The sequence below is a fragment of the Amblyraja radiata genome, chromosome 34 (genome assembly GCF_010909765.2).
Source record: "Amblyraja radiata isolate CabotCenter1 chromosome 34, sAmbRad1.1.pri, whole genome shotgun sequence".
Lineage (NCBI taxonomy): Eukaryota > Metazoa > Chordata > Chondrichthyes > Rajiformes > Rajidae > Amblyraja > Amblyraja radiata.
Genome location: NC_045989.1, coordinates 2,358,151 through 2,385,657, shown reverse-complemented (window position 1 = coordinate 2,385,657; position 27,507 = coordinate 2,358,151). Strand labels below are relative to the sequence as shown.

At 46.3% G+C, this 27,507-nt stretch overlaps 1 protein-coding gene across 2 annotated transcripts in view; it reads left to right on the top strand.

Annotated features, from left to right (window-relative positions):
* Window positions 1–27,507, top strand: part of ntrk3 (neurotrophic receptor tyrosine kinase 3) — a 999,514-nt gene that overhangs the window by 891,295 nt on the left and 80,712 nt on the right. For both annotated transcript variants that reach the window (XM_033050347.1, XM_033050348.1), the window contains exons 13-14: window positions 6,084–6,214; window positions 9,034–9,206. In XM_033050347.1, coding sequence (XP_032906238.1) covers window positions 6,084–6,214; window positions 9,034–9,206 — 304 coding nt within the window. The remainder of the gene's footprint in view (window positions 1–6,083; window positions 6,215–9,033; window positions 9,207–27,507) is intronic.

Sequence of the window (27,507 nt, the reverse complement as noted above, 5' to 3'; positions counted from 1 at the left end):
CACTCGTTGGATAAGGAGACCAATATCAACATCGTGTCGCAGACACCCAGTAAACTGCGACCCTCGTAACAATCAGCACACTACCCCACTCCCCAGGCTACCTCGTGTGTATGCACAAAGGGGGCAGCATGGTTGTGCAGCGGTAGAGTTGCTGCCTGACAGCATCAGAGAACCGGGTTCGATCCCAACTACGGGTGCTGTCAGTATGGAGTTTGTACGTTGTCCCCGTGACCTGCGTGGGCTTTCTTCAGGTGTTCCAGTTTCCTCCCACACTCCAAAGACGTGCAGGTTGATAGGTTAATTGGCTTTGTAAAGATCGTAAAATGCCTAAAATAGACACAAAAAGCTGGAGTAACTCAGCAGGAGAGAAGGAATGTTTCAGGTCGCGACCCTTCTTCAACCCGACCCGTCTCAACCCAATCTCCAGAGACGCTGTCCAAAAGTTACTCCAGCTTTTTGTGTTTATCTTCGGTTTAAACCAGCATCTGCAGTTCCTTCCTACACATTTTGTATATTATCCCCAGTGTGTAAGCTAGTGTATGGGGATTGCTGGTCGGCACGTGGGCCTAAGGGCTTGTTTCCATGCTGTATCTCTAATCTAAACTAAACTGAAAATACCAACTCCCAAAACCATCTTCCGAGATCTGTCAAGGGAAGAGATAATCAGGTGGACAGAGGAAAAGTTTCAAGGAATTTGTAGTTTTAGAGGTTCAGCATGGAAACAGGCTCTTCGGCCCTTCGAGTTCATGCTGACCACCGGTCATCCATTCACACTGGTTCTATGTTATCTCACTTTCTCATCCACTCCCTACACAATACTATTGACAGAGGCCAATTAACCAACAAACCTACACGTGCTTCCAAGATGGCGCGCAAACCAAGCGACAATTTGTGTGCTGGCCACAGAAGCAGATCTACAAACACACGTTACCATCGCTCCACACTTACATCTCAACACCGACAGCAACATTTCTTATTTATACACTGTAAATGGCTCAATTGTAATCATGGATTGTCTTTCCGTTGACTGGTTAGCATGCAACAAAAGCTTTTCACTGTACCTCGGTACACGTGACTATAAACTAAAATGAACTGAACTGAACGGAAGAATGAATTAAGTTGTGATGGAACAAAGGGTTAGGACGGGCTGGTTCAGGGCTTTCACTGATTATTCCTCACTAAGGTTCTTGGGCGAGAATCTTTCTGTGCTAAAGCACCTACATTAGGGAGCAACTGGTTTTACAGGAGCTATAGATTCAGATGTGAAGCCTTTCGATGTTAGTGAATGCCGTCACTAGCAGGTGGCCTGTGACATTCTCTGTGTAGCTCCGTGTAGCTGCATTTGACATTGTTTTGAAACAAAACCTATGGTCCCAGAAGAATAGATGCAATAAATTTTGAGCTCAAATTGTTCAGCAACAGATTTTATATATCCAATTTGCATTGTAAAAATTAACTGACTGATTCCTAACACAGATGAATCATGCTGTTTATTTGTGCTCTGCCTGTATTGTGGATGTTTAGGGACCGCTGTAACGTGGGAGACCAGCAGCTTGCACAGAATTGGCAGGAAGGAGGTAGCATTGTGAAGGCGCTAATATGCAATGGCATAAACATTGATTACTTTAGATACACATAAAATGCTGGAGTGACTCAGTGGGTCAGGCAGCATTTCTGGAAAAAAGAAATAGGTGACGTTTCAGCTCGAGACCCTTCTTCAGACTGAGTGCCAGATGAGATGGAAATCAGAGGTTTAGTTCAGTTTAGTTTAGAGATACAGTGCGGAAGCAGGCCCTTCGGCCCACCGAGTCTGTCCCGACCAGCGATCCCCGCACATTAGCACCATCCTACACACTAGGGACAATTTACAATTTAAACAAAACCTTAATTAACAAATTAACCTACAAACCTGTGCATCTTTGGAGTGGGGGTGGAAACCGGGAAAAATCCCACGTGGTCACGGGAAGAACATACAAACTCCGTCAAGACAGCACCCGTAGTCAGGATTGAACCTGGTTCTCTGGCGCTGTGAGGCAGCAACTCTACCGCTGCACCACCATGCCACACCCAGGTATGAAGAGATTCAGAACGAATCAAAGCCCGCATCGATGAGCAAGGACAGGTGGAGCCCACAATGGTCTGTTGTTGGTTGTGGGGGAGATTATAAGGAAGGGATGTACGTTTATTTAAGTAGCGGGTGAGACTGTGGGTGGCAGTTATCAGGAGCGGCCCTGAGCTGGCATCAGCTTGGAGAGCAGAGCAGTAGAGCTGGCTGTCAGATACAGATGTGTGGCTGCTAGTGTCTGTGAAGTATGGTCTGACAGCAACAGCCAGCATATTAGCATTCCCAGGCCATTGCTCTTAATACACTCTTGTTTGCGTCGAGTCAATCCCATTTAGCTTTTTGGCTGCCCACATAAATCCAGTTACTCCAGCTTTTTGTGTCTGTCTTCCACATCAATCCAGAGACTTCTTGAGGTGCGTTAGCTAACGGGCTGACTGTGATTGATGTTCCATAGTCGCTGCCGTTATATATCACGTTGCCTACTGTCCCAGGAAACGGCAGCTGTTGTTCATGTCGTGCAGCACTGCTCTGGTAAACACTCGTGAGGGTCACCGCGGCACACGCGCCCACAGACCTTGGTCATCTGTTTAATTGAAGCGCAGCGTGTGTGACAGGCTGGAGACGTGCAGTCCTCTCTGCAGGACGATGTAGTCAGCATTCCCTCTACTGCACTTTCATCTATTGCCAAGGGGGCACTGCCAGGAGGTACAACATCCTCCATGTACGTTGAGTCTTCACACTATTGTGTCCACTCCAAAGACCATAAGATCAGAGGATCTTAGTATAAAGGGGAGGTCATTTAAGACTGAGGTGAGAAAAAACTTTTTAACCCAGAGAGTTGTGAATTTATGGAATTCCCTGCCACGGAGGGCAGTGGAGGCCAAGTCACTGGATGGATTTAAGAGAGAGTTAGATAGAGCTCTAGGGCGTAGTGGAATGAGGGGATATGGGGAGAAGGCAGGGACGGGTTATTGATAGGGGACGATCAGCCATGATCACAATGTATGGCGGTGCTGGCTCGAAGGGCCGAATGGCCTCCTCCGCACCTTTTTTCTGTTTCTATGTTTCTAAGTGATAGGAGCAGAATTAGGCCATTCGGCCCATCAAGTCTACTCCGCCATTCATTCATGGCTGATCTATCTCCCTCTCCTAACCCCATTCTCCTGCCTTCTCCCCATCACCTCTGACAACATTTCACCTCAGTGCTTCTATCATTTTGTGTCATTTATCCAGCAGCACTGTCAGCTTTTTGTACAAGATATTCGTGAGGCCACATTTGGAGCAATGTGTTCATGAAGGGTGATATATGAAGGGTGATGTTAAGCTGGAGGACGTACAGGTTTATAGGTTAATATGCTTGGTGTACATACAAATCGTCCCTAATGTGTAGGATAGTAGGTCGGCGCGGGCGCGGTGGGCCGAAGGGCCTGTTTCCATGCTGTATCTCTAAACTAAATTAAATGAGACTAATTTAATTGTTCCATTGTCAGTACACACGACAATTACATAGAGCATAGAACATAGACACAAACACCCTGGACTCTTTGACCCTCAGCTCTGATCAGAAACCACCTCTGGTTTCAGAGGGCACTGCAGGGTCAGGGTGAGAGGTCAGGATGAGAGGTCAGGGTGAGCGGTCAGTTGCAGCAGACAAGGTGTGCTTCTTGGCCTAACACACAGGCAGGACAGGAGGTGCCCTGACCCCCTGCTCCTCTCCTGAATGGGCTTACTGAAAATGGGGTCATTTATCCGGCAGCTTTTTGTACAAGATGTTGGCGAGGCCACATTTGGAGCAATGCGTTCAGTTTTGGACACCCTGCTACATGAAGGGTGGTGTTAAGTTTGCGAGGATGTGGCAGGTCCTGAGGGCCTGAGCTGCAGGGAGAGGCTGGGCAGGTTTGGACTTTATTCCTTGGTGCACAGGAGACTGAGGGGTAATCTTACATTTTAGCGGGATAGTGTGGAAACAGGCCCTTCGGCCCACCGAGTCCATGCTAACAATCAATCACCCATACAGTAGGGACAACTCACAATTAGCCTACAAACTGGCACATCTTTAGAATGTGGGAGGAAACCAGAGAACCCAGTGAAAACCCACGCAGTCACAGCGAGAACGTAGAAACGGGGCCTAGACAGTGCTCAAGAAGGTCGGTGGGGGCGCTGCAAGCCGGCAGCCCTGCCAGCAGTGTGTCAGTTCCGTATACTTTTTTTGTTTTTTTAGTATGTCCTAATGTGGGTTTTTAATGTTCCTCTGTGTGTCTTGTATGGGGGGTGGTGTGGGGGGGGTAAAGGGGAAACCGTTTTGGTCGCCTCCTCCACGGAGAGGCGCCTTTTTCCATGTCGCCTCCCCCGTGGCCTAACATCGAGGATCGCTGCGGCCTTTCCCGGAGGCGCGACCGGGGCTTGAGCCGTGGGTGCAGCGCGGACTCTCGGCGTGGGGTTGCCGGAGGGGAGCGCTCCGTTTGCTGGCCTGCGGCAGCCTGAAGCCGGGGTCTGCAGAGCTCCGGCTGGCGAGGCGTCCACAACCTGGGATACCTCGTGGGGGATCCGGGGTGAAGAAGAAGCTCCGACTGCCGGCCTGTGGCCAACTTCTACCGCGGGCGTGGCAGGGACATACCATCCGGAGCGGGGTCCCTCGCCGGGGATCCCTGTAGAGGAGCTCTGACCGTCGGCCCTGCAGTCCGCGGTGCTTCTGGTTGTGGCGCGGCGGGAACTTTAAATCTTCGACCGCCGGCCTGCGGCCTACACCATCTTGAAGCCGCGGTCTCCGGTGGGGAGGCACCGATTCAGGACTTACCTGTACTTTTTACCTTGTCTGCACATCTGGACGCCTGCAGCGACGGCTGCGGAAGGTTGAGATCCCGACCACGGGGGAAAATGGAGGAGGACTGGCCAATTTTTGTGCCTTCCACTACAGTGATGAATGCTGTGGTGGATGTTTGTGTTACATTTTTAGTGTGTTTTTGTGTGTTGTTTTTCATTGTACTGCTGCTGGCAAATTCAATTCACTTGCACTTTATGTGTAAGTGACGAATAAAACTGATTGTATTGCATTGTATTGTGCTTGTGGTCAAGATGGAACTAGGGTGTCTGGTGCTGTGCGGGTCTGCATGCTCCGGCTTCCTCCAACATCCCAAAGACATAAGGGTTTGTTGGTTGGCAGATAAAAAATATACCTGAAGAACAGTCTCGACTCGAAACGTCACCTATTCCTTTGCTCCATAGATGCTGCCTCACCCGCTGAGGATCTCCAGCATTTTTATCTACCTTTGATTTTTCCAACATCTACAGTTCCTTCTTAAACAAGGGTTTGTTGGTTAATTGGCCTCTGCAAATTACCCCTAATCTTTAGGGAGTGGATGTGAAAGTGGGATAACATCCACCCAAGTGTGAATAGGTATTGTGGTTGGTGTGGACCTGGTGGGCCGAAGACCTGTTTTCAGGTTATATCTTTCAATCAATCAATTAGTCAAAGTCTAGCACTTATCCTGACTAGGGCCAACACACAGTGGACAATTAAGACCACCCACACTTCACAAGTTACAGGAATTAGGGACAATGAACCTACATAGGAAGGAACTGCAGATGCTGGTTGTAATCGAAGATAGACACAAAAACTGGAGTAACTCAGCAAGTCAGACAGCATGTCTGGAGTAAAGGAATAGCTGACATTTCTGGTCGTGACCCTTCTTCAGACTTTCTTCAGTATGAAGAAGGGTCTTGAGCCGAAAAGTCAGTTATTCCTTTTCTCCGGAGATACTGTCTGACCAGCTGAGTTATTACAGCTTTTTGTGTGAAACTGCAAACCTGTACGTCTTAGGAGTGTGGGAGGAAACCGGAAGCACCCACAAAAAACCCACACAGGTCACGGGGTGAACGTACAAACTCCGTACAAGCAGCACCCGTAGTCAGGATTGAACCCTGGTCTCTACCGCTGCGCCACCGTGCTGTTCATGTTTGTGTGTGATTGCTGCCGCAAAACTTGACCTCACGACCACTGTGTTGATTATTGTCACAGATGTACAGCACATCAAGCGAAGGGACATCGTTCTGAAGCGAGAGCTGGGCGAGGGAGCGTTTGGGAAGGTTTTCCTGGCTGAGTGTTACAATCTGAGCCCAACCAAGGACAACATGCTGGTGGCCGTAAAGGTGAGTGTGTCGATTGATTGATTATTTTTGATTATACCTTTAATAATCCTTTACAGGAAATTACAGTGCCACGACAGCTTCAAGACAGACATAACACCACACATTTCCTCAAATGGCTTCCATACTTAACAAGTTAAAATACAAGTTAAAATACAAGTTAAAATACAACAAAAAAAAGTGCAGTTATTTATGCGCATTATATAACCTTATAGCAGCTGGTAAACAGGACTTCCTATGTCTCTCAGTTTTGCACATTGGTGCAATCAGCCTCTGACTGAAGATGCTGCTCTTGATCACCTTCAGGGCATGGAGTGGGTGAGTGGGGTTGGTCATTATTGAACCCAGTTTGTTCAGAGTTCTGGCCTCTGCCACCTGCTGGACCGTTCGTTGCTGGTGCCAAGCCCGACATCCACCTCTTTACTCTCATGTTTATAACTCCTTGCAAACTGACATTAGCACGAGCTACGCATGGTGATTCCGATTTATAACCCTGGTGTCAAACGTTGTATTTCCCCCGGTTCCTAGATCAAAGATTGCTTGTGCATGGGTCTAACTTCAGACCCTGAGCTGGCTACACCTGCAGTCCACAGTCCCGGCACAATGTTGCCCTTGGCTTATGAGGGCCATAGAGTCATAGAGTGAAGGTAGACACAAAATACTGGAGTAACTCAGCGGGTGAGGCAGCATCTCTAGAGAGAAGGAATGGGTGATGTTTTCTGGTCAAGATCCTTCTTCAGACTGATGTCAGGGGATGGGGTGGGACAAAGATAGAATGTAGTCGGAGACAGTAAGACTGGTGGGAGAACTGGGAAGGGGGAGGGGATGGAGAGAGAGGGAAAGCAAGGGCTATCTGAAGTTAGAGAAGTCAACGTTCATACCTCTGGGGCTGCCCAAGCGAAATATGAGTTGTTGTTCCTCCAATTTGCGCTGGGTCTCACTCTGACAATGGAGGAGGCCCAGGACAGAAAGGTCAGTGTGGGAATGGAAGGGGGCGTTGAAGTGCTGAACCACCAGGAGATCAGATAGGTTATAGAATGATACCACATGGTAACAGGCCCTTCGGCCCAACTTGCCCACAACGTCCAACATGTCCCAGCTACACTAGTCCCACCTGCCCGTGTTTGGTCCATATCCCTCCAAACCTGTCCCATCCATGTAACTGTTTAACTGTTTCTTAAACATTGGATAACACCTGCTCAACTACCTCCCCTGGCAGCTTGTTCCATACACCCACTGTGTGAAAAGGTTACCCCTCAGATTCTTATTAAATCACCCAAAACCTATGTCTTCTGGTCCTCGATTCCCCGACTCTAGGCAAGAGATTCTGTGCATCTACCCGATCTATTCCTCTCATGATTTTATACATCTCTGTAAGATCAATGTGATGGACATAGAATTAAGTTTAGTTTAGAGATACAGCGCTGAAACAGGCCCTGCGGCTCATCGAGTCCGCAACAACGAGTGATCTCCACACATTAACACTATTCTACACACACTAGGGACAATTTACAATTTTACCAAAGGCAATTATCCTACAAATATGTTCATCTTTAGCTTTTTGTGTCTATATTATCAGCAATTTACAATCTTTACAAAGCCAATTAACCTACCGACCTGTACGTCTTTGGAGTGTGGAAGAAAACCAGAGCACCCAGTGAAAACCATCGCATACAACACATAATCCTACAAAATTTCCCCCTACCTCCAACGGGATCACACCGCTGGCCACATTTTCCAATCTCCACCCGTTTCCGCCTTCCGCAGAGACCATTCCCTCCGCAACACCCTGGTTCACTAATCTCTTCCCACCCAAACTATCCCCAGGTATCTTCCCCTGCAACTGCAGAATATGCAACACCTGTCCCTATACCTCCTCCCTCGACTCTGTCCAGGGATCCCGACGGTCCTTTCAGGTTAGGCAGAGGTTCACTTGCACCTCATCCAACCTCATCCACTGTATCATTTGTTCAAGCTGTGGACTCTTATACATCGGCGAGACCAAACATAGACTGGGCGATCATTTTGCTGAACACCTTCGCTCAGTTCGCCTGAACCAACCTGATCTCCTGGTTGCAAAACACTTTAATTCTCCTTCCCATTCCTACACAGACCATCCTGTCTTCTGTCTCCTCCATTGTCAGAGTGAGGCTAAACGCAAATTGGAGGAACAGCATCTCATATTTCACTTGGGCAGCTTACAGCCCAGTGGTATGAATATTGATTTCTCTCACTTCAAGTAGCCCCGGCATTCCCTCTCTCTCTATCCCTCCTCCACCCAAGTCATACCAGCTTCTCGTTTTCACCCAACAAGCCGCTACCAATGAATGATCTGTTTCCTTTATCATCGTTACTTATTTGCATCGCTTTCAATCATTGTTCTTTATCTCACTACATCATCGTCTAAAACTCTTGTTTCCTTTTTCCCTAACCAGTCTGAAGAAAGGTGTGAACCTGAAACATCACCCATGCCTTCTCTCCAGAGATGGTGTCTGTCCTGTTGAGCTCCTTGTGTCTATTGTAATTGTCTGTACTCATATTCACATAGCCCCGAGCTAACAATGGCCTGTTTTGTTTATCATTGTTACTTTTTTGCATATATTTCATCCATTTGTTCTATATCTCTCTACATCATCTTCTATATGCTTTGTTTCCCTTTCTCCTGACTCTCAGTCTTAAGAAGGGTCACCGATTCTTCGTCTCCAGAGATGCTGTCTGACACGCTGAGTTACTCCAGCTTTTTGTGTCGATCTTCGTTCTAAACCAACATCTGCAGTTCCATCCCACTCACACCCTCTCACCCCCACCCCCTCTCCTTGCAGACATTGAAGGATGCCACTGTGTCAGCGCGGAAAGACTTTCAGCGGGAGGCCGAGCTGCTCACCAACCTGCGGCACGAACACATCGTGAAGTTTTACGGAGTGTGTGTGGACGGTGACCCTCTCATCATGGTCTTCGAATACATGAAGAACGGAGACTTGAACAAGTTCCTGAGGTGGGTACATCAATCCTAAGTCTGGCCCACAGCAGTGGTACGTTGCAAGTTAAAGATAACAGTGGATATCTGGAGGCTTTCTTTCAGAGCGGCTAATTTAATTTTTTTTATTGCCTTACATTCTCAAAGATTTTAATTGTGAACATTCAAGATGAGATAATAGGTTTTAATTTAATTGCAGAATGTACAGCAGATGCTGTTTTAGGAATAATTGTGTTGAAGTAAATGTGTTTCAGCAGCTTTGTCTGGTGGGATAGATGTTTATCCATGATTCATTTCACTGTGTGTTTTCATTGTGAGTCCCCAAAGGACTTCAGAGTGAGTGGAAGAAATGGCTTCTTCCAGTGTATTGAATGGAGGAGGTGTCACTGCATGTGGAAATCAGACAGATCAGGAACTATCTGGGTTACTAGCTACCATGCACCCAACATACTTCCATTAAGTCGGGCACTGTGCTGCAAGAGCCATCATTTTCTGGTCAAAGTACAGCCACGGTCCAAGTTCCAGAAGGATTGTGACCAATTGTCATAAGTTCATAGTAGTAGGGGTAATAATAGCCCATTAGTCCCATCATGTCTACTCCACCATTCAATCGCAGCTAATCTATTTTTCCCTCTCAACCCCATTCTCCAGCCTTCTCCCCATAACCCCTGACACCCACACTAGTCAGGAATCTGTCAATCTCTACCTTAAATATGTTCATTGACCTTTTTCACAAATTTACAAGTTATAGTAGAATTAGGCCATTCAGCCCATCGAGTCTACTCCACCATTCAATCATGGCTGATCTCTATCACCTAATCCCATTTTCCTGCCTTCTCCCCATAAGCCTTGACACCCGTTCTAATCTTGAATTTGTCTATTTCTGCATTAAAAATATTCACAGACTTTGCCTCCACAGCTCTCTGTGACAATGAGTTCCACAGATTAACTAGCCTAAAGAAGTTTCTTCTCACCTCCTTTCTTAAAGAATGCCCTTTAATTCTGAGGCCTCTGGTTCTAGACTCTCCCACCAGTGGAGACATCATTTCCACATCCACTCAATGCCTTTCATTATAGATGAAATTATAGATTTCATTATTGATATTATTATTTTGAGCCACTGCCCAGTTTACAATCAGTTTTGAGTCAATTTATAATGTGGTCAGTGTCCAGTCTCTGTCCATTTCTTTGTGGTTTCTCGTCACTGGCTAGTTAGTTTAGCATTCAGCCTGCTATTAGTTTCCAGTCATGTTCCTGTTTATTTTACAGTCAGTTTGATACCAATTTCCGGGCACTGTTCAGACAATATTGGCAGTAGAAAAGTAAAACAGTTCAAGTATAGGAAGGAACTGCAGATGCTGGTTTACACCGAAGATAGATGCAAGATGAGAAGAACTTTTTTCACACAGAGAGTGGTGAATCTCTGGAACTCCCTGCCACAGAGGGTAGTCGAGGCCAGTTCATTGGCTATATTTAAGAGGGAGTTAGATGTGGCCCTTGTGGCTAAGGGGATCAGAGGGTATGGAGAGAAGGCAGGTACGGGATACTGAGTTGGATGATCAGCCATGATCATATTGAATGGCGGTGCAGGCTCGAAGGGCCGAATGGCCCACTCCTGCACCTAATTTCTATGTTTCTATGTTTCTATGTAAGATGCTAGAGTAACTCAGTGGGACAGGCAGCATCTCTGTAGAGAAGGTAAGGGTGATGTTTTGGTCTCGACCTGAAGCATCACCCATTCCTTCTCTCCAGAGATGCTGCCTGTCCCACTGAGTTACTGCAACGTTTTGTGGTTCAAGTCATAGGTTAGCTAGTGATGACAATCAGCAGACATTGGTGGCTGTATAAAGAGTTTAGCCTTTGGACAAAAGCTGGCCTGGCTTTAGCAGATCATACCATGATCCCTCAAAGAAAGCTTTTATACAAGCTCGCAGCTTGTTACCTACCCTCTGTTAACCATGTCAGTGGCCCAGTGAGGTCAGTAGGACCACACTGTTTAATATAGTTTAGAGATACAGCGTGGAAACAGGCCCTTCAGCCCATCGAGTCTACGCTGACCAGCGATCCCCACACACATACATTATCTGACACACACTAGGAGCAATTTATAATCATTACCAAAGTCAATTAACAGACAAGCCTGCACCTCTTTGGAGTGTGGGAGGAAACCAGAGCACCTGAGGAAAACCCACATGGTCATGGGGAGAACGTGCAAACTCCGTACAGGAAGCACCAGTAGTCAGGATCGAACCCGGGTCTCTGGCACTGTAAGGCAGCAACTCTACCGCTGCGCCACTGTGCTGTTAGCCTTTTAAAGTGAAAATACCTCGTTTTCACACATGAGCCGCATATAAGTTAGCCGCCGAAAATATTAAAATATCTGCAAGAGTGGGAAATGAATAATAAAAGTGATGCTTCCATTTTAACTCCCATTCCAATGTTTCTCATTGGGGCCGGGCGAATTAATATTCCACATGCATAGCATCAATGATTGAATCACCAACACAGCACAAGTCTCTTGCAAAATTGATTTTCAGCATCTAATGTAAACAACTGTAGAAATTGCTTTAAAAATGAGGGGAGAAGAGTAAAACGTTGTAGGTTTAATGTAAAGCAGCAGACGCAGGTAATTTAATTTCTGTCTACATTAAATGTTAGATTTGTTTGTGGTGCAGCCTAGCATAAATATCGATTGCATTTTCCTCAACACTTGCAGTATTATCCCTTTACTGTGGGTTTGATGAGGTTTGACTGCAATTGCACACTGTCTGGGCACCGACATCTGTTCGACAAGGAAGTGTTGCGTGAGTCTGCTGCATCATCTAGGGTTTAATTTCACTTTTCATTTTACAGCAATGCACAATAGATCTCATTGCTGTACCTTTTGAGATGTGATGTCGTTTGACTGCAGCGTGAGTCCCTTGCGTTTCCCTGCCATTGTTTCAAGTGGAAGCTCTTCATTTTGCCGATGTTCTCCAGATTAGCCGAGGGCTTTTGGTGTCCGTCGCCCCTCTTGCCATTAACAAATTCAAACCTGAAAAGAAACTAGAAGAAAAAACAAGTTTTATTAATTTGACAGTTAGTGGATGTGGAAGATTCACAAAACGCTGGAGTAACTGGAGAAAAGGAATAAGTGACGTTTCAGGTCGAGACCCTTCTTCAGACTGGATGTGGAAGGTCTTTAACTAATTTGGAGTCTGTTTTCAGTGTTTAGTTCAGTTTAGAGATACAGCACGGAAACAGGCCCTACAACCCGCCGAGTCCATGCTGACCAGCGTCCCCACACATTAACACTATCCTGCAGACACAAGGGATATTTTGCAATTTTTACAGAAGCCAATTAAACTACAAGCCTGTGCGTCTTTGGAGTGTGGGAGGAAACCGAAGATTTCTGAGAAAAACCACACAGGTCATGGGGAGAACGTACAAACTCCGTACAGACAACACCCATAGTCAGGATCGAGCCCGGGTCTCTGGCGCTGCGAGGCAGCAACTCTACCGCAGCGCCACAAACAGCGCAACGCCAGTGATTGTAACATTTTCCTTTGCAATGTCTCGCTAATGATCCGACAGAAAATGTTTAAGTGGGGAGCTTGTTGAATAATTGCCCTTCAGATGTTGCAGGTGATGTTGCTACCTGTGAACAGTAATTGCAGCAGGTCCAGGACAGCAAGGGTCATTCATGTGATAATGATGAATATTAATGCAGGAGAGTTGCAGCGTCTGGCCGAGCGTTCCTTGCGTGAAGAGCTGCCACTTGACCATCTGGCCCCGTCCTGTGACGCACATTGCTAGAGGCATGGGCGGAGTGGGACAAGGAAGAGAGATTACACACGCCCAATGCACACCTGAACCTACCTGATCTCCCGGTTGCCAAACACTTTAATTCTCCTTCCCATTCCCACACTGACCTTTCTGTCCCAGGCCTCCTCCATTGTCAGAGTGAGGCCAAACACCATTTGGAGGAACAGCACCTCATATTTCGCTTGGGCAGCTTACATCCCAGAGGTAGACAAAATTGCTGGAGAAACTCAGCGGGTGTTGAGTCTAGATGCTGCCGCACCCGCTGAGTTTCTCCAGCAATTTTGTCTACCTTCGATTTTCCAGCATCTGCAGTTCCTTCTTGAACATCTTACAACCCAGAAGTATGAATATTGATGTTTCTAACCTCACGTAACCCCTGCACTCTCTCTTTCTGCGTCCCTCCCCAACCCAGCTTCTCATTCTCACCTAGCAAGTAGCTACCAATGGCCTGTTTCATTTATCATCGTTACTTTTTTGCATATCTTTCATTCGTTCTATATCTCTCTCTACATCGCCGTCTATATCTCTCGTTTCCCTTTCCCCTGACTCTAGTCTGAAGAGGGGTCTCGACCTGAAACCTATTCCTTCTTTCCAGAGATGCTGCTTGTCCTGCTGAGTTACTCAGCATTTTGTCTCTATCTTCAATTTCACACTCAAGTACCTGTGACCACATGATAACACGAGGATGTACATTGGTGCCCTTCCAAAGCCAGCAAGTGTAACAAACTATACGTTCGCCTTTCCACCAGCCTCTTCTCGACAATGCCCAGTAACCCTGCTCAGAATGGTGTATGCTCTGCTAGACCCTGTTATGGGGCTCTGATGGAAGAATTAATATGGGTGTAGGTTGTAGATGAATGGGAAGCAGGGTGCTTGTGTGGAATATATTTGAACCAAATGGCCTGGTTCCGTTATCCATTCTATTCCACTCCATCTAAACATGGAGGAAAGATCAGCTGTGTGTGTGTCACAACTAAAGGTGCTGGAGGAACTTAGCGGGTCAGGCAGCATCTGTGGATGGAATGGACAGATGATGTTTCAGGTCAGGGCCCTTCTTCATTTCCTCCACAAATGCTGCCTATCCCACTGAGTTCCTCCAGCACTTGCTGAAGATTCCAGCATCTGCAGTTTTTTGTGACTCCAGCTGTGTGTGCGTGTGCATCAGATGAATCATCCCAGGCACTGGTAGAATCATACTGCAGGGAAACAGGCCCTTCGATCTAACTTGTCTATGCTGATCAGCATTCATCGCTGAGCTAGTGCCATTTGCCTGCATTTGGCCATGTCCCTCTGAAACATTTCTATCCGTGTACTAGCCTAAATGTTCGTCAGACGTCCTCATCGCCCTTGCCTCAAAAGTCTCCTCTGGCAGCTCATTCTACATGCACACTACCATCTATGTGAAGAAATTGCAAGGAGGTTTATACGCTGTGAAGGAACGAGTGGACATTGTCAGCTCATCCAGTGATAACAGGGAATCCAAACTCGTTTGTTTGCTTTCATTATATTTGATGTACACGTTAGGAAAACATCAAGTCTATACTTCTAGGCGTAGAACTGGAGTATGAACTTCTGGGGTACGTGGAAGTGTGCAGTTCTCCTCGACTCTCAGAGTTGGGGATGGGAGGTGGGACACGTAGGTAACAAGAGCTTTTCACTGTCCCTCGGTGCAGGTGACAATAAACTAAACTCAACTCGACTCAAACTAAGTTCTATGTGTAGGACAGTCACAAAAAGCTGGAGTAACTCAGCGGGCCAGGCAGCATCTCTGGAGAGAAGGAATGGGTGACGTTTCGAGTCGAGACCCTTCATCAGACTGGTTAGGGATAAGGGAAACGAGAGATATAGATGGTGATGTAGAGAGATAAAGAACAATGAATGAAAGATATGCAAAAAAGTAACGTATGTGTAGGATTTTGGTGAGGGCCCGAAGTTAAAGGTTATATCTGGGACTTGGGATCTAAAGAAAATAGGGATTGACAATAGCTACAGGCTCAGCAGCAACAGCTATAAAGCATGAATGAATAAAGAACTGCTGGTGTAATCCCACATGCCACCTTGCCACAGAGGGGCCTTGGAGCTCTGAGAGATGTGAGCAAGAGAGAAAGAGGGAGAGAGAGTGAGAGAGAAGAAGTACTCCCTATGGTGGAGACTTCCAAATATCAACCACCCCTGAGTGAAGAAATGTCTCCCCATCTCAGTTCTGAGGGACCAGTTTTGAGACTGTGACCCTTTGTTCATGATATCTAAATAAGAAACATTAGCTCAGTCCAGCCAATTTTGTATGTTTCTTCTCAAATCAAAAGGATGCTGGCAAACCTACATTGCATTCCTCTATCCATAATGATGTCCTTTCTTTAGCCTGACAAGTGCGCAATTAGTCTTACCAAGGCCCTATATAAATGGAGTAAAGCACCTCATATATTTGGGTCCCCTCACAATAAAGGACAAAATTCCATTTGCCTTATTGGAGATGCAAGGAACTGCAGATGCTGGAAGTTTGCGAGGAAGACAAAATGCTGCAGTAACTCAGTGGGTCAAGCAGCATCTCTGGAGGACATGGATAAGTGACATTTTGGGTCAGAAACCTTCTTCATTTGCCTTTTTAATTGCTTGTTCAAAAATATAGCCCAACAGGCAGAAACAAGCTCGGGCACATTCATCTTCAATTCCATAAAGGTGGCAATGTGTGGCAGCACGGTGGTGCAGTGGTAGAGTTGCTGCCTTACAGCACCAGAGACCCGGGTTCAATCCTGACTACGGGTGCTGTGTGTATGGAATTTGTGCGTTCTCTACATTACCTGTGTGGGTTTTCTCCGGGTGCTCTAGTTTCCCCTCACACTCCAAAGACGCACAGGTTTGTAGGTTAATTGGCTTGGCAAAATTATAAATTGTCCCTAGGTTAGTATGCGGGGATTGCTGGTTGGTGTGGACTCGTTGGGCCGAAGGGAATGTTTCGGCACTGTATCTCTAAACTAAAGTAAACTAAACTAAACTAAAAAGATCCTGCCTGATCAATCTCCAAGATTCAAGGCAGTGCCAAGTTTTAGTAAATGCTCCAGATTGTTGGACATCAGAAAGACATTTGTTAAAGGTACATTTGAATGGTATTCAAACTAGAAGTCGTGGAAGTCATGGAAGCTTGGGCAGGGGTGAGAAGCTGGTGAAAAGTTTGGAGCACACAGTGTACAGGAATAGTAATATCACAGTGGAGGAAATAGACCAATGAAGCCAATATCTGGAGTGAGAAATATATTGATGAACTTAGCATGGAATTCCCTGCCACAGAGGGCAGTGGAGGCCAAATCACTGGATGGATTTAAGAGAGAGTTAGATAGAGCTCTAGGACCTAGTGGAGTCAATGGATATGGGGAGAAGGCAGGCACGGGTTATTGATAGGGGACGATCAGCCATGATCACAATGAATGGCGGTGCTGGCTCGAAGGACCGAATGGCCTCCTCCTGCACCTATTTTCTATGTTTCTATGTTTAGCATGGCTTGGGGGTGCAAAATGCTCTGGTAAAAGAAGTTTGGACGAGTTAACTAGATTAATGGATCAGGGATATCTAGTGGCTATAATTTAATTGGATTTACAGTATCAGTTTAATTAAGTTCCACACGCAAGGCTTTTAGCAGTAATCAAAGTTCATGGGAAATATTGGCGAATTAGTTAACTGAGCTGAAAACTGATTGGGGAATAGGAAACGCAAGTTGATAACAATTAGGGAAAGTTCTGTGACGAGCGGAGTTCTGAAGTGGAGTGTTCAGGTCACTGTTGGTTCAGATACGCACACGTAATTAGAAGAGGAAGATTTGAAATATTACATCATTTGCTGTTGATGCTACCCCATCTGGCCAAATAAACAGTCTCATGGAGATTAATTGCATTCATGGAGATCATATTAAGCAAATTTATTTAATTTCAGAAATGTAAATAAATAATGTAACTAGGCAAGGATGGCAGATGGACTTTAATTCTGAGAAATACAAGGTAATTCACGATAAAACTGTCCAATTCTCCTAACAATATCCAACCAGGAACCTAAATTTATAGCGATCGAACACGTTTTAGGGTTGGGGGTTCCGATTCAGATTAAGACTCAGGTTCAGATTAGGTTATTGTTAAATACACCAGATATTGTCTTTTTCATACAAAGGGTGGTGGGTGTATGGAACGAGCTGCCAAAGGACGTAGTTGAGGCATGTACCATTGCAACGTTTATGAACATTTACTATACATGGATAGGACAGGATTGGAGGGATATGGGTCAAGCGCGGGCAGGTGGGACTGGTGGAGGTGGGACATGTTGGCTGGTGTGGGCAAGTTGGGGCTCCATCACTCTATGATGAGTGTAAAGAAGCTGACAGTGTAAAGGGTAGAGTAGTAATAAGTTGCAGTCGAGCTTATTATCAGATGCACAGTTCCAGTGAGGTACAGGTACAATGCAACATCTTGCTTTACAGGCACGTAGACTCAAACAACACAGAAAAACAATTATATATAAATTACATGTAAAATTCTCAAAAACAAGACAGTGCGAAAACAATAACCATATAACCATATAACAATTACAGCACGGAAACAGGCCATCTCGGCCCTACAAGTCCGTGCCGAACAATTATTTTCCCCTAGTCCCATCTACCTGCACTCAGACCATAACCCTCCATTCCTTTCCCATCCATATACGTATCCAATTTATTTTTAAATGATAAAATCGAAACCTGCCTCCACCACAATGAGGAACAAAACTACATTGTAGTGCAAGTGGGGTTTATGGTCCCGTTATTGAGGTAGGACTACCTCTAGATTCCCTCTCCCCCGACTATCAGTCTGAAGAAGGGTCTCGACCCAAAATGGAAAAAAAAAGAAAAAGAAAGAAACAAAAAAAAGAGATTCCGTTTCTCCAGAGGCGCTGCCTGACCCATTAGTTACTCCAACATTTAGTGTCTTGTCTTTAGGATTAGAGTTGTGCTGGTTGGTTCAAGAAGCAAGTAGTTGTTCCTGAACCTAGTGTGTGGACCTTAGTCTGTTTAGTCTATTGTCACGTGTACCGAGGTAGAGTGAAAAGCTTTTGTTGCGTGCTAACCAGTCAGTGGAAAGATAATACATGATTATAACTGAACCATTTACAGTGTATAGATACATGATAAGGGAATAATGTTTAGTGCATGGTGGTAAAGCTGGTAAATTCCGATGAAATATAATCAGTCCAAGGGTCACCAATGAGGTAGATAGTAGTTAAGGACTGCTCTCTGGTTGTGGGTACCTTCAGCCTTCTGTACCCTCTGCCTAGCGGTGCTGGTGAGTATAGGGCATGGCCAGGATGGTGGGAATCCTCGATGTTGCCTTCTTCAGGCAGAGCTTCATGTAGATACCACCATTGGAGGGGAGATAAATGTGCCTGTGATAAATGAGGCAAAGTCCACCATTTTCTGCAGCCTCTTGTGTTCTTGTACATTGGAATTGCCCAGCCAGGCCATGATGCAGCCAGTCAGGGTACATCCCACCAGGCACGGAAATCACTATCAAAATATGGAGGGGACCGGGGGACAGGGGGGACACAATTTCTTGGCGGCGGTGCGCGCATGTGCACACTCACACACACATGCGAGGCTTCGGAGGCTCAATCCAGTGCTAAATGCAACTCAACTCGACTCGCCGGGTTAACCTACAGCCCTGCCTGGACTGACGGGACACCAGCGCTGCTTCTCCGCGCTGGCTGTAAACCTGGGCCATATTTCCTGCAAGTCCAGGCAGGGCTGTAGGTTAACCTGGCGGGACAGGCAGAGTTGAGCTAGGTTTTGTGCTGCTTCTCAGCGCTGGCTGTAGTCTGGGGGCACAGCTCCCGTCTGACTCCCAACGTCTCTGGCCACCTCCGGGCATGGGGGGCACTCGGGTGGGGACGGGACAGCGCCAGAGAGCCGGGATCGATCCTGGCTACGGATGAGACGCAGATCTGTGCCGAGAGTGTTTTGGCACGTCTCCCTCCTCCAATCACCACGCTCTATCCTCAATCCCACCCCCCCCCCCCACTTCCGCCTCTGACCGACACCTCCCTCTTCCAATGATCGCGCTGAATCATCATCTCCCGCCACCATTGCCTGCTGACCGACGTCTCTCTCGTCCAATCGCCGCCCTCGATCAGCAGTCCTACCCCCACTGTCTCGCGGAAAGCGGAGATTTCACCGGGTTTTAAAATCCGGATTACAAAAAATGGGGAGGATCGTCCCCCACCTCTCAAAACATGGAGGGGGGACATGTCCCCCCCCCTCTGCCCCCCCAGGATTTCCGCCCCTGCATTCCACAGTGCATTTGTAAATTTTGCCAGTGTTTTTGAAGACATGCCAAATCTCTTAGCTGAGGGGGGCAAAACAGCAGAACAATTCAAGATTGTAGTGAAAAAAATATTGAAAATCGGTAACAAAATAACAGAATGAGGTAGAGTCAAAGAAGGGTCTCAACCTGAAACGTCACCCATTCCTTCTCTCCAGAGATGCTGCTTGTCACGCTTGATTACATGGAGTTACTCCAGCATTTTGTATCTATCTTCAGAATGAGCTAGAGAAAGAAATGGAGGTGTGAAAGAGTGATTGGTTCAGCAGCCTGATCTTTTCTTTTCCTGTCCATCTTGTTACAAATGTTGACTTCACTGTCATTCCCTGAAAAGGACGCAAGCTTCCGGCGACAATCAGTGGGAGCCATCACTTGTCGCAATAGACGATGGTGGTAGCAGAATAAGCTCAGGATATTCCCGTTCCTAGCCCCGCAATGTGGATGCTTCTGCTATGGGGCTAGCAGCCTGATAGCAGCGGGGAAGAAGTGGTTCTTAAGTCAAGACATCTGGGCTTTTCATGTTCCTGTATCTTTTCCAAGAGGTAGAAGAGACAAACAGGAAATGCCAGGGTGGCAGTCATCGCTGCCCATTCTTCCAGCTTTACTGATGCAAGGCACCATGAAGATGGACTGGATGGAAGGAGGTGCAGAGCCTGTGATGGACTGGTCTGTGTTCACCACTCTCTGCACACTCAGGCAGCCAAGAGCAGAGCCGTTGCCGTACCTGCCTGAGATGTATTCCATCAGAACACTTTCTGTGGCGCATCTGCAGAAGTTTGAGAAAATCCTTGTGGACATGTCGAATCTTCTCAGAGGCCTAAGAAAGTAAATGCACTGATGTGTTCTTGTCTTGATCAGTGTGCAGCTTGGCACCAGAATTTGAAGTTACTGACAAATCATTGGGACATAAAGGTGATGATTGAAACGGCGGTTTAGAAACTCTGCACCTTAACGCATCCAGAAACGTGATCATGGAACAATTGGAGATTGGAACTATGGAACCGCCTTTAAGAATAGTGCTCCAGCACATCCACATGTGTAATATACAAGTGGGCAGAGGTCGCCCATTGCGTGCCATAATATCACTTGCACAAGAGTCATCTATGCAGACATGCGCTGTGAACACTGTGGGCTCTGTACATTCAGGCAGGTCTACAATGAGAGCGGGGCCATTCATCTGTGTGATATGAAGGGAGTCTGGCCTCACTGTGGGGTCGGAGTCTGCTCATCACCTTCCAGCTAACCGATTTTCAGGCTGTGCCTCTACCTGTGATCAGAATGATGAACGTGACCCACTATGGAGACATCGAGAAGTTATTAGTGGTATACATGGAGCGCGGCTTGGGTTTGATAAAGACCAAGCACCGGCTGTTCCTTCACACAAGTGATGATGGCACTCCTTCTGGTCCATTAACATGTAGGAGTCCAAGATGTAGACTGAGTGCTGTATCTGCTACTGTTGTCTCCCTGACGTAATCTTCTGTCTATCCAACAGAAGCTTTCTACGTCCCTGATATCGAGTTTCTGCCACTTTGATGTCTTTAGTCTCTCTAATTAGCTATCAGCTGTCAATCCTTTATCTCTGCAGTGGTCCTCTTACTGAATTAGACCTCAGTAATCTGGGATAGTGATGCAGAGATCGTGGCTACTGGGATACTTAAAGAAATAAACCTGAAATTATTGAATAAAGTTCATCCCAGTAATGATAAAGACAAACTGACTGAATTGTGTTGATATCCTTTCGATAAAGAAAGCAGTTTTCTTTACTGAGTCTGACCTATACGCGACTCCAAATCAGATCCGAAGAATGGTCTCGACTCGAAACGTCACCCATTCCTTCTCTCCAGAGATGCTGCCTGGCCTGCTGAGTTACTCTGGCGTTTTATTTATATCTTCAATGTAAACCAGCATCTGCAGTTCCTTCCTTCACCATAGCAATATACTGTAGGTGGATTTAACCATCTTCAGTAAATCTTCAGAAATGCTCCAGTAAACCTCTCTGTGCAGGAACAATTAGGAATGGGTAATAAATTCTGGCCAAGCTTACATCACTCACAACTTGTGTTTAAAATAACAATGAAGGACATAAAGTGCTGGAGTGCATCAGTGGAGAACATGGGTTAGATTACCTGAAGAAAGACCTGACGCGAAACATCACCTATTCCTTTTCCTCCAGAGCTGCTGCCTGTCCTGCTGAGTTACTCCAGCACTTCTTTCTTTGGTGTAAATCAGCATCTGCAGTTCCTTCCTACACATTAATGATGAGGCGCATCTTCCCTCTGGAGATAAAGAGGAAACTTGCCATTAGGCCTTCTAATAATTTAATTTTGCATGTCCACTGATGTTTGGTAAATATTGATGCTTTACTGCAAGATATTAATACAAAGATAAAAAGTTGTGTGTGAAGAGAAGGCGGAGGATTGAGCTCATGATTGTATCTGGAGCTGGTCCAAAGAGCCAGACTGAAGCAGCGTGCAGGTTCAGTTTGTACAGAATACTACAGGAGGCTGGGCATGTTATTGGTGCTTGCTCAGCTTAGGATGCAGTTCCATGTTCCCAACCAATGCAATTCTCTGAGAAGTTATGATAGATCAACAGAAAAGAGATTAAGACCGTAACAAGGCTTTAACAATTACAAAATACTTATTTGCCACAAAAAGTCTGAGAATTCATGAAGCGTTATATTATTTCAAATCTTATGTTACAATTAAAGTCTCTTGATGATCATTTCCTGGTGTCATTGCAATGTCGCTGTCAAGCAGAGCATTACTTCAGCTAATATAGGATGTGCTGAAGAGTTTCCGATGTAGCCACTTTATGGCAGCTAGTTTCAAGGTTGCATCAATTCAACAGTGAAACCATTGCAGCTGAGATATGGGGGGGGGGGGGGGGGGGGGTGGGGGGAGGGAGGGAGGGAAGGGGGGGCTCAAGGTTCCAGAGGAATCACCAGGCATCTTCTGCTCGATTCAGTGCTACAGTGAATCGGAAGCACCAGATAGCCACAAAATGCTGGAGTAACTCAACGGGACAGGCAGCATCTCTGAAGAGAAGGAATCGGCGACGATTTGGGTCGAGTCCCTTCTTCAGACTGAGAGAGGGGAGAGGGAGTCTAGAGATATGGAAGGGTAAGGTGTGAAAACTACAGGTCAAATCTGTCGATGATAAGGAAATGTAGAATGGTTCATTGTTTGCTGAGGGGAAGGTGACAATGGAAGATACAATCAGTAAAATGATCTGAAGTAGGGTCTTGACCCGAAACGTCACCCATTCCTTCTTTCCAGAGATGCTGTCTGTCCCGCTGCGTATTTTGTGTCAATCTTCAGTGTAAACCAGTGTCTGAAGTTTCTTCCAACGCAGGAAGCACAAGCTGCTGGCTGGCTCATGCTGCCTAATTTATTCGGTAAGGTAGATGTGCTGGTGTCAATGGCAAGGATCCAGAGTTGAGAGTCAAGGCAAGAGTGTCTCATTGTCACATGTACCGATAACAGAAGTTGAACTTCTTACTTGCAGCACAGTAAACACTGTAAACACAGGTCTGTAAACATCACATGTGGAGATATTACACAAAAATAAAAGAAAGTTCAATCATTTTTTTTGAGCATGTTGTAGTTTAGTTGGTGTTTGCAGGGTTCACGAGCTTTATGGGTGTTGGGAAGAAACTGTTCCTGAAACAAGAGGCTACAGTCTTCAGACTCCTGTACCTCCTTCCCGGTGGCAGGAATGAAACGAGTGCGTGGCCAGGGTGGTGCGGGTCCTTGATGATACTGGCTGCCTTTTGGAGACAGCGCCTCTTGTACATCCCCTCGATGGTGGGAGGCGAGAACCTGTGATGGACTGGGCAGTGGTCACCACTTTTGTAATCTCCTAAATTCCTGTGTGTTTGAGTTGGCCATACCAGACCGTGGTTCAACCATGATACAACAACATTTGGGTTGTGTGGGTCAATACATTTAGAAACATAGAAACATAGAAAATAGGTGCAGGAGTAGGCCATTCGGCCCTTCATGCCTGCATCGCCAATCAATATGATCATGGCTGATCATCCAACTCAGTATCCCGTACCTGCCTTCTCTCCATACCCCCTGATCCCTTTAGCCACAAGGGCCACATCTAACTCCCTCTTAAATATAGCCAATGAACTGGCCTCAACTACCTTCTGTGGCAGAGAGTTCCAGAGATTCACCACTCTCTGTGTGAAAAATGTTTTTCTCATCTTGGTCCTAAAGGATTTCCCCTCTATCCTTAAGCTGTGACCCCTTGTCCTGGACTTCCCCAACATCGGGAACAATCTTCCTGCATCTAGCCTGTCCAACCCCTTAAGAATTTTGTAAGTTTCTATAAGATTCCCCCTCAATCTCCTAAATTCTAGCGTGTACAAGCCGAATCTATCCAGTCTTTCCTCATATGAAAGTCCTGACATGAAAGTCCTGACATTTAACGTTAGGCTCTGCAATTCTCTCAGAATCCACTTCCAATGTTCTGTCTCTCCAGTACCTCATGTAGTTGTAATGCTACCTAGCAGGAGCATTGAGATCACACAGATGAACAGAAAACCTGGTGGCTTGATTCAAGGTTTATGCGTGGAGAGTGATATTGGAGCCACGATTTGAGCATGATTTATCTCCATATTTTCATTCCTCTGGGGATAAAGAGGACACTTTCCATTAGGCCTATTTTTAAAATCATTTTGCACATTCACTAATGTTCAGTAAATGTTGGGGTTTTAGTACAAGGTGTTAAGACAAAGATAAGAAGCTGTGTGTTAATAGAGAAGTGGAGGAATTGGCTCATGCTTGTATCTGGAGCTGGTCCAAAGGCTAGGAGGCGGACTGTAGCAGAGTGCAGGTGCAGTACTCCAACGGGATCCCACCACTGATCATCACTTCCTATCCCCACCACTTTCTGCCTTCTGCAGAGACCACTCCCTCTTCACTCATCCGTTCCCACCCAAGCCATCCCCTCCCCAAGTACTTTCCCTTGCAACCGCAGGAGATGCAACACCTGTCCTTATACCCCCCTCCCTCGACTCCATCCAGGGACCCCAGCAGTCCTTCCAGGTGAGACAGAGGCTCACATGCACCTCCTTTAACCATATCTACAGCATCCGCTGTTTCCGATGTGGCCTCCTGAACGTCATCGAGACCAAGTGTAGCGACCATTTCACTGAACACATGCTCGGTCCTCCAAGACCCACTGGATCTCCCAATTGTTAACCATTTAAACTCCCCTTCCCATACTGACCTTTCTTTCCTGGGCCTCCTCCATATCCAGAGTTAGACCACATGCAAATTGGAGGAACTGCACCTGATATTTTGCTTGGGTTTCTTAAAATCCAGCAGTATAAACGTTGAATTCTCCAATTTTGGATAAATTCTGCAAACGTCTCCCTCCCCTCCCCTCTCAATTCCCCCTCCCCCCCCCCCCCCCCCACACCCCCCCCCCCCCTCCCTTGTTCCACCAAGAGTCAGTTAACCAGTTCCACAGTTGACAACTATGTATCTCTCTTGGGCTCACACCTTTCTCACGCCAACAATAGGTCTATCACGGAACCTCCTTGCCTGAGCTCACCTGTTGCTGACTCCCATTTGTCCTGATTTTTTTCTCTCTTCCAGCTTCCACCCTTCCCCACTCCCTCCCCCACCCCCCACTACAATCAGTCTGAAGAAGTGTCCCGACCCGAGACATCACCTATCCATTTTCTCCAGATGTGCTGCACTGAGTTACTCCAGCATTTTGTGCCTATCTTTGGTGTAAACCAGCATCTACAGTTCATTTTTATTACATTTATCCCATATTCATTCCTGGGATAAAATTTGAGAAAAATAACCAGCAAATAGGAATCCTTCATGATCCCTTCCTCCCACTTCATATTTCCCTCCTCAACTCCTTCCTTCCTCATGTGTCACCCATTTGTCCCTATTTCATCTCTCTCCTTTGTCACTGACTCCACCCATCTGACAATCTTAGCCCCCCATCATCTGTATCCACCTATCACTTGCCGGGGGCAGGCACAAAATGCTGGAGTAACTCAGCGGGACAGGCAGCATCTCTGGAGAGAAGCAATGGGTGATGTTTTGGGTCGGGTCACTGAAGAATCACTTGCCGGGCTTTGTCCTGCCCCCACCTCTCTTTACCAGCTTTCTCTCCCCTACTATAATTGAAGCAGGATCCTGACCCAAAACCTTGACAGACCACGGTTGTGGTCTATACATACACACGGAGCTTTTCTTTTCTCTCTTTGTCACATCAGAGTATGATTGCATATTCTGTTGTGCTGCAGCAAGTAAGAATGTCATTGTTCTATCTGGGACACATGACAATAACACACTCTTGACACTGCCCCTGCCCACCGCAGATGCTGCCTGATCCACTGAGCTCCTCCCGCACTTTATGTTTTGCTCAAGGCTTTTACATAGGCAAATGCATACGCAGCGAATGGACAAATATGGATCATGTGCAGATTAATTTAACTTGGCATCATGTTCGGCACAGACATTGTGGGTCAAAGGGCCTGTTCCTGTGGTCTATGAACATATAACAGACTGAAGAAGGGTCTCGACCCGAAACGTTACCCATTCCTTCTCTCCTGAGAAGCTGCCTGTCCTGCTGAGTTACTCCAGCATTTTGTGTCTACCTTATGCTCGATGTTTCTTCTCCCCTCCACCAATCAGTCTGAATTTGATTCCTACCCCGAAACCTCACATGTACATTTCCCTCCCACGTAGCATGAACTTTGTTTAGGAAGGAGCTGCAGATACAGGTTTACACCGATGACAGACACAACATGCTGGAATAACTCAGTGGGCCAGGCATCATCTCTGGAGAGAAGGCACGGGTGACTTTTCTGGCCGAGATCCTTCTTCTATCCATAGATGCTGCCTTTCCCGCTGAGTTACTCCAGCATTTTGTGTCCCAGAACTTTGGCCTTTGCTCCTGGCTTTCAGCATTACACATCTTGCACAGGTGGTTTTCCAGTGGTGTTTGCACCGTTCTAGCACAAGGTGATTTGAAGCTGGGTCCTCCACACCGTGAAAGCAGAAACCTGTTTGCGATTAATGCTGGCTTTTCAACGCAACAATAAGGTGACTCATTAATTGGTTCAGTTGGTCTCTGATTAGTGTTTGACATCTTGTTCCACTGCTCAACTTCACCACAGTGCTCCTTGCTAAATGACAGATGCAATGAAAACAGCATCTGTTGCCAAATCTGCTCTGATGATTCCAGCAGCTGCTGCATTTGTGTGCGTGTGTGCTACCTGCACAGGTACACATGCATGTGCATGTATGTGTGGCAAACAATCTTAAGGTTCATGTGCATGATGCATGTGTGTGCAACATTTGTGTGCATGGGATATTTGTGTGTGTGTGGTATGTATGACGTGTATGTGATTGTATGTGCAAGTATTTGGTGTGTGCACATATTGTATGTATCTCCCGGTTGCCAAATACTTTAATTCCCCTTCCCATTCCCGCACTGACCTTTCTGTCCTGGGCCTCCTCCACATTCAGAGTGAGGCCCAGCACGAATTGGAGGAACAGCATATTTTGCTTGGGCATCTTACACCCCAGCGGTATGAACATTAATTTCTCTAATTTCAATGGACCCTTGCATCCCCTTTCTCTCTCTGCCTTTTCCCCACTCTAGTCATCCTGCCAGTTCCACGTTTGCATTCATATATCCCCCTTGTTGTCACATCTATGACAACCAACAATGAACCATGATGGGCTCTACCTTTCCTTCATCATGAGTGCTGGTTCTGTACCTTTCATGCCTCTAGTTTCCCTCCCCCTTGACTCTCAGTCTGAAGAAGATGAGCCAAAATGTCACCGATTCCTTGTCTCCAGCGATGCTGTCTCTGACCCATTGAGTTACACCGGCATGTAATCTCGATCTAGTGTTTATGTACATATGAGTGTGTACTTTATGTACATGCGTGTGTATGTGTGTAAGGGAAAGCTTCCTGAGTGTGTGCAGGAGGTTTTGTCTGTATATTTGCATGTATATTTGTATTTAAAAGAGATGAGCAGAGCAAGGTATTTCCACTGAGGGTTGTAAGTGCCAGGAACACGTTGTCTGGGTGGTGGTTGAAGACTCTTGGAGAGGCACATGGATATACAGGGAGTGGGAGGATATGGTTACATGCAGGTAGATAAGTGATGGTATTGGCATCATGTTCCACA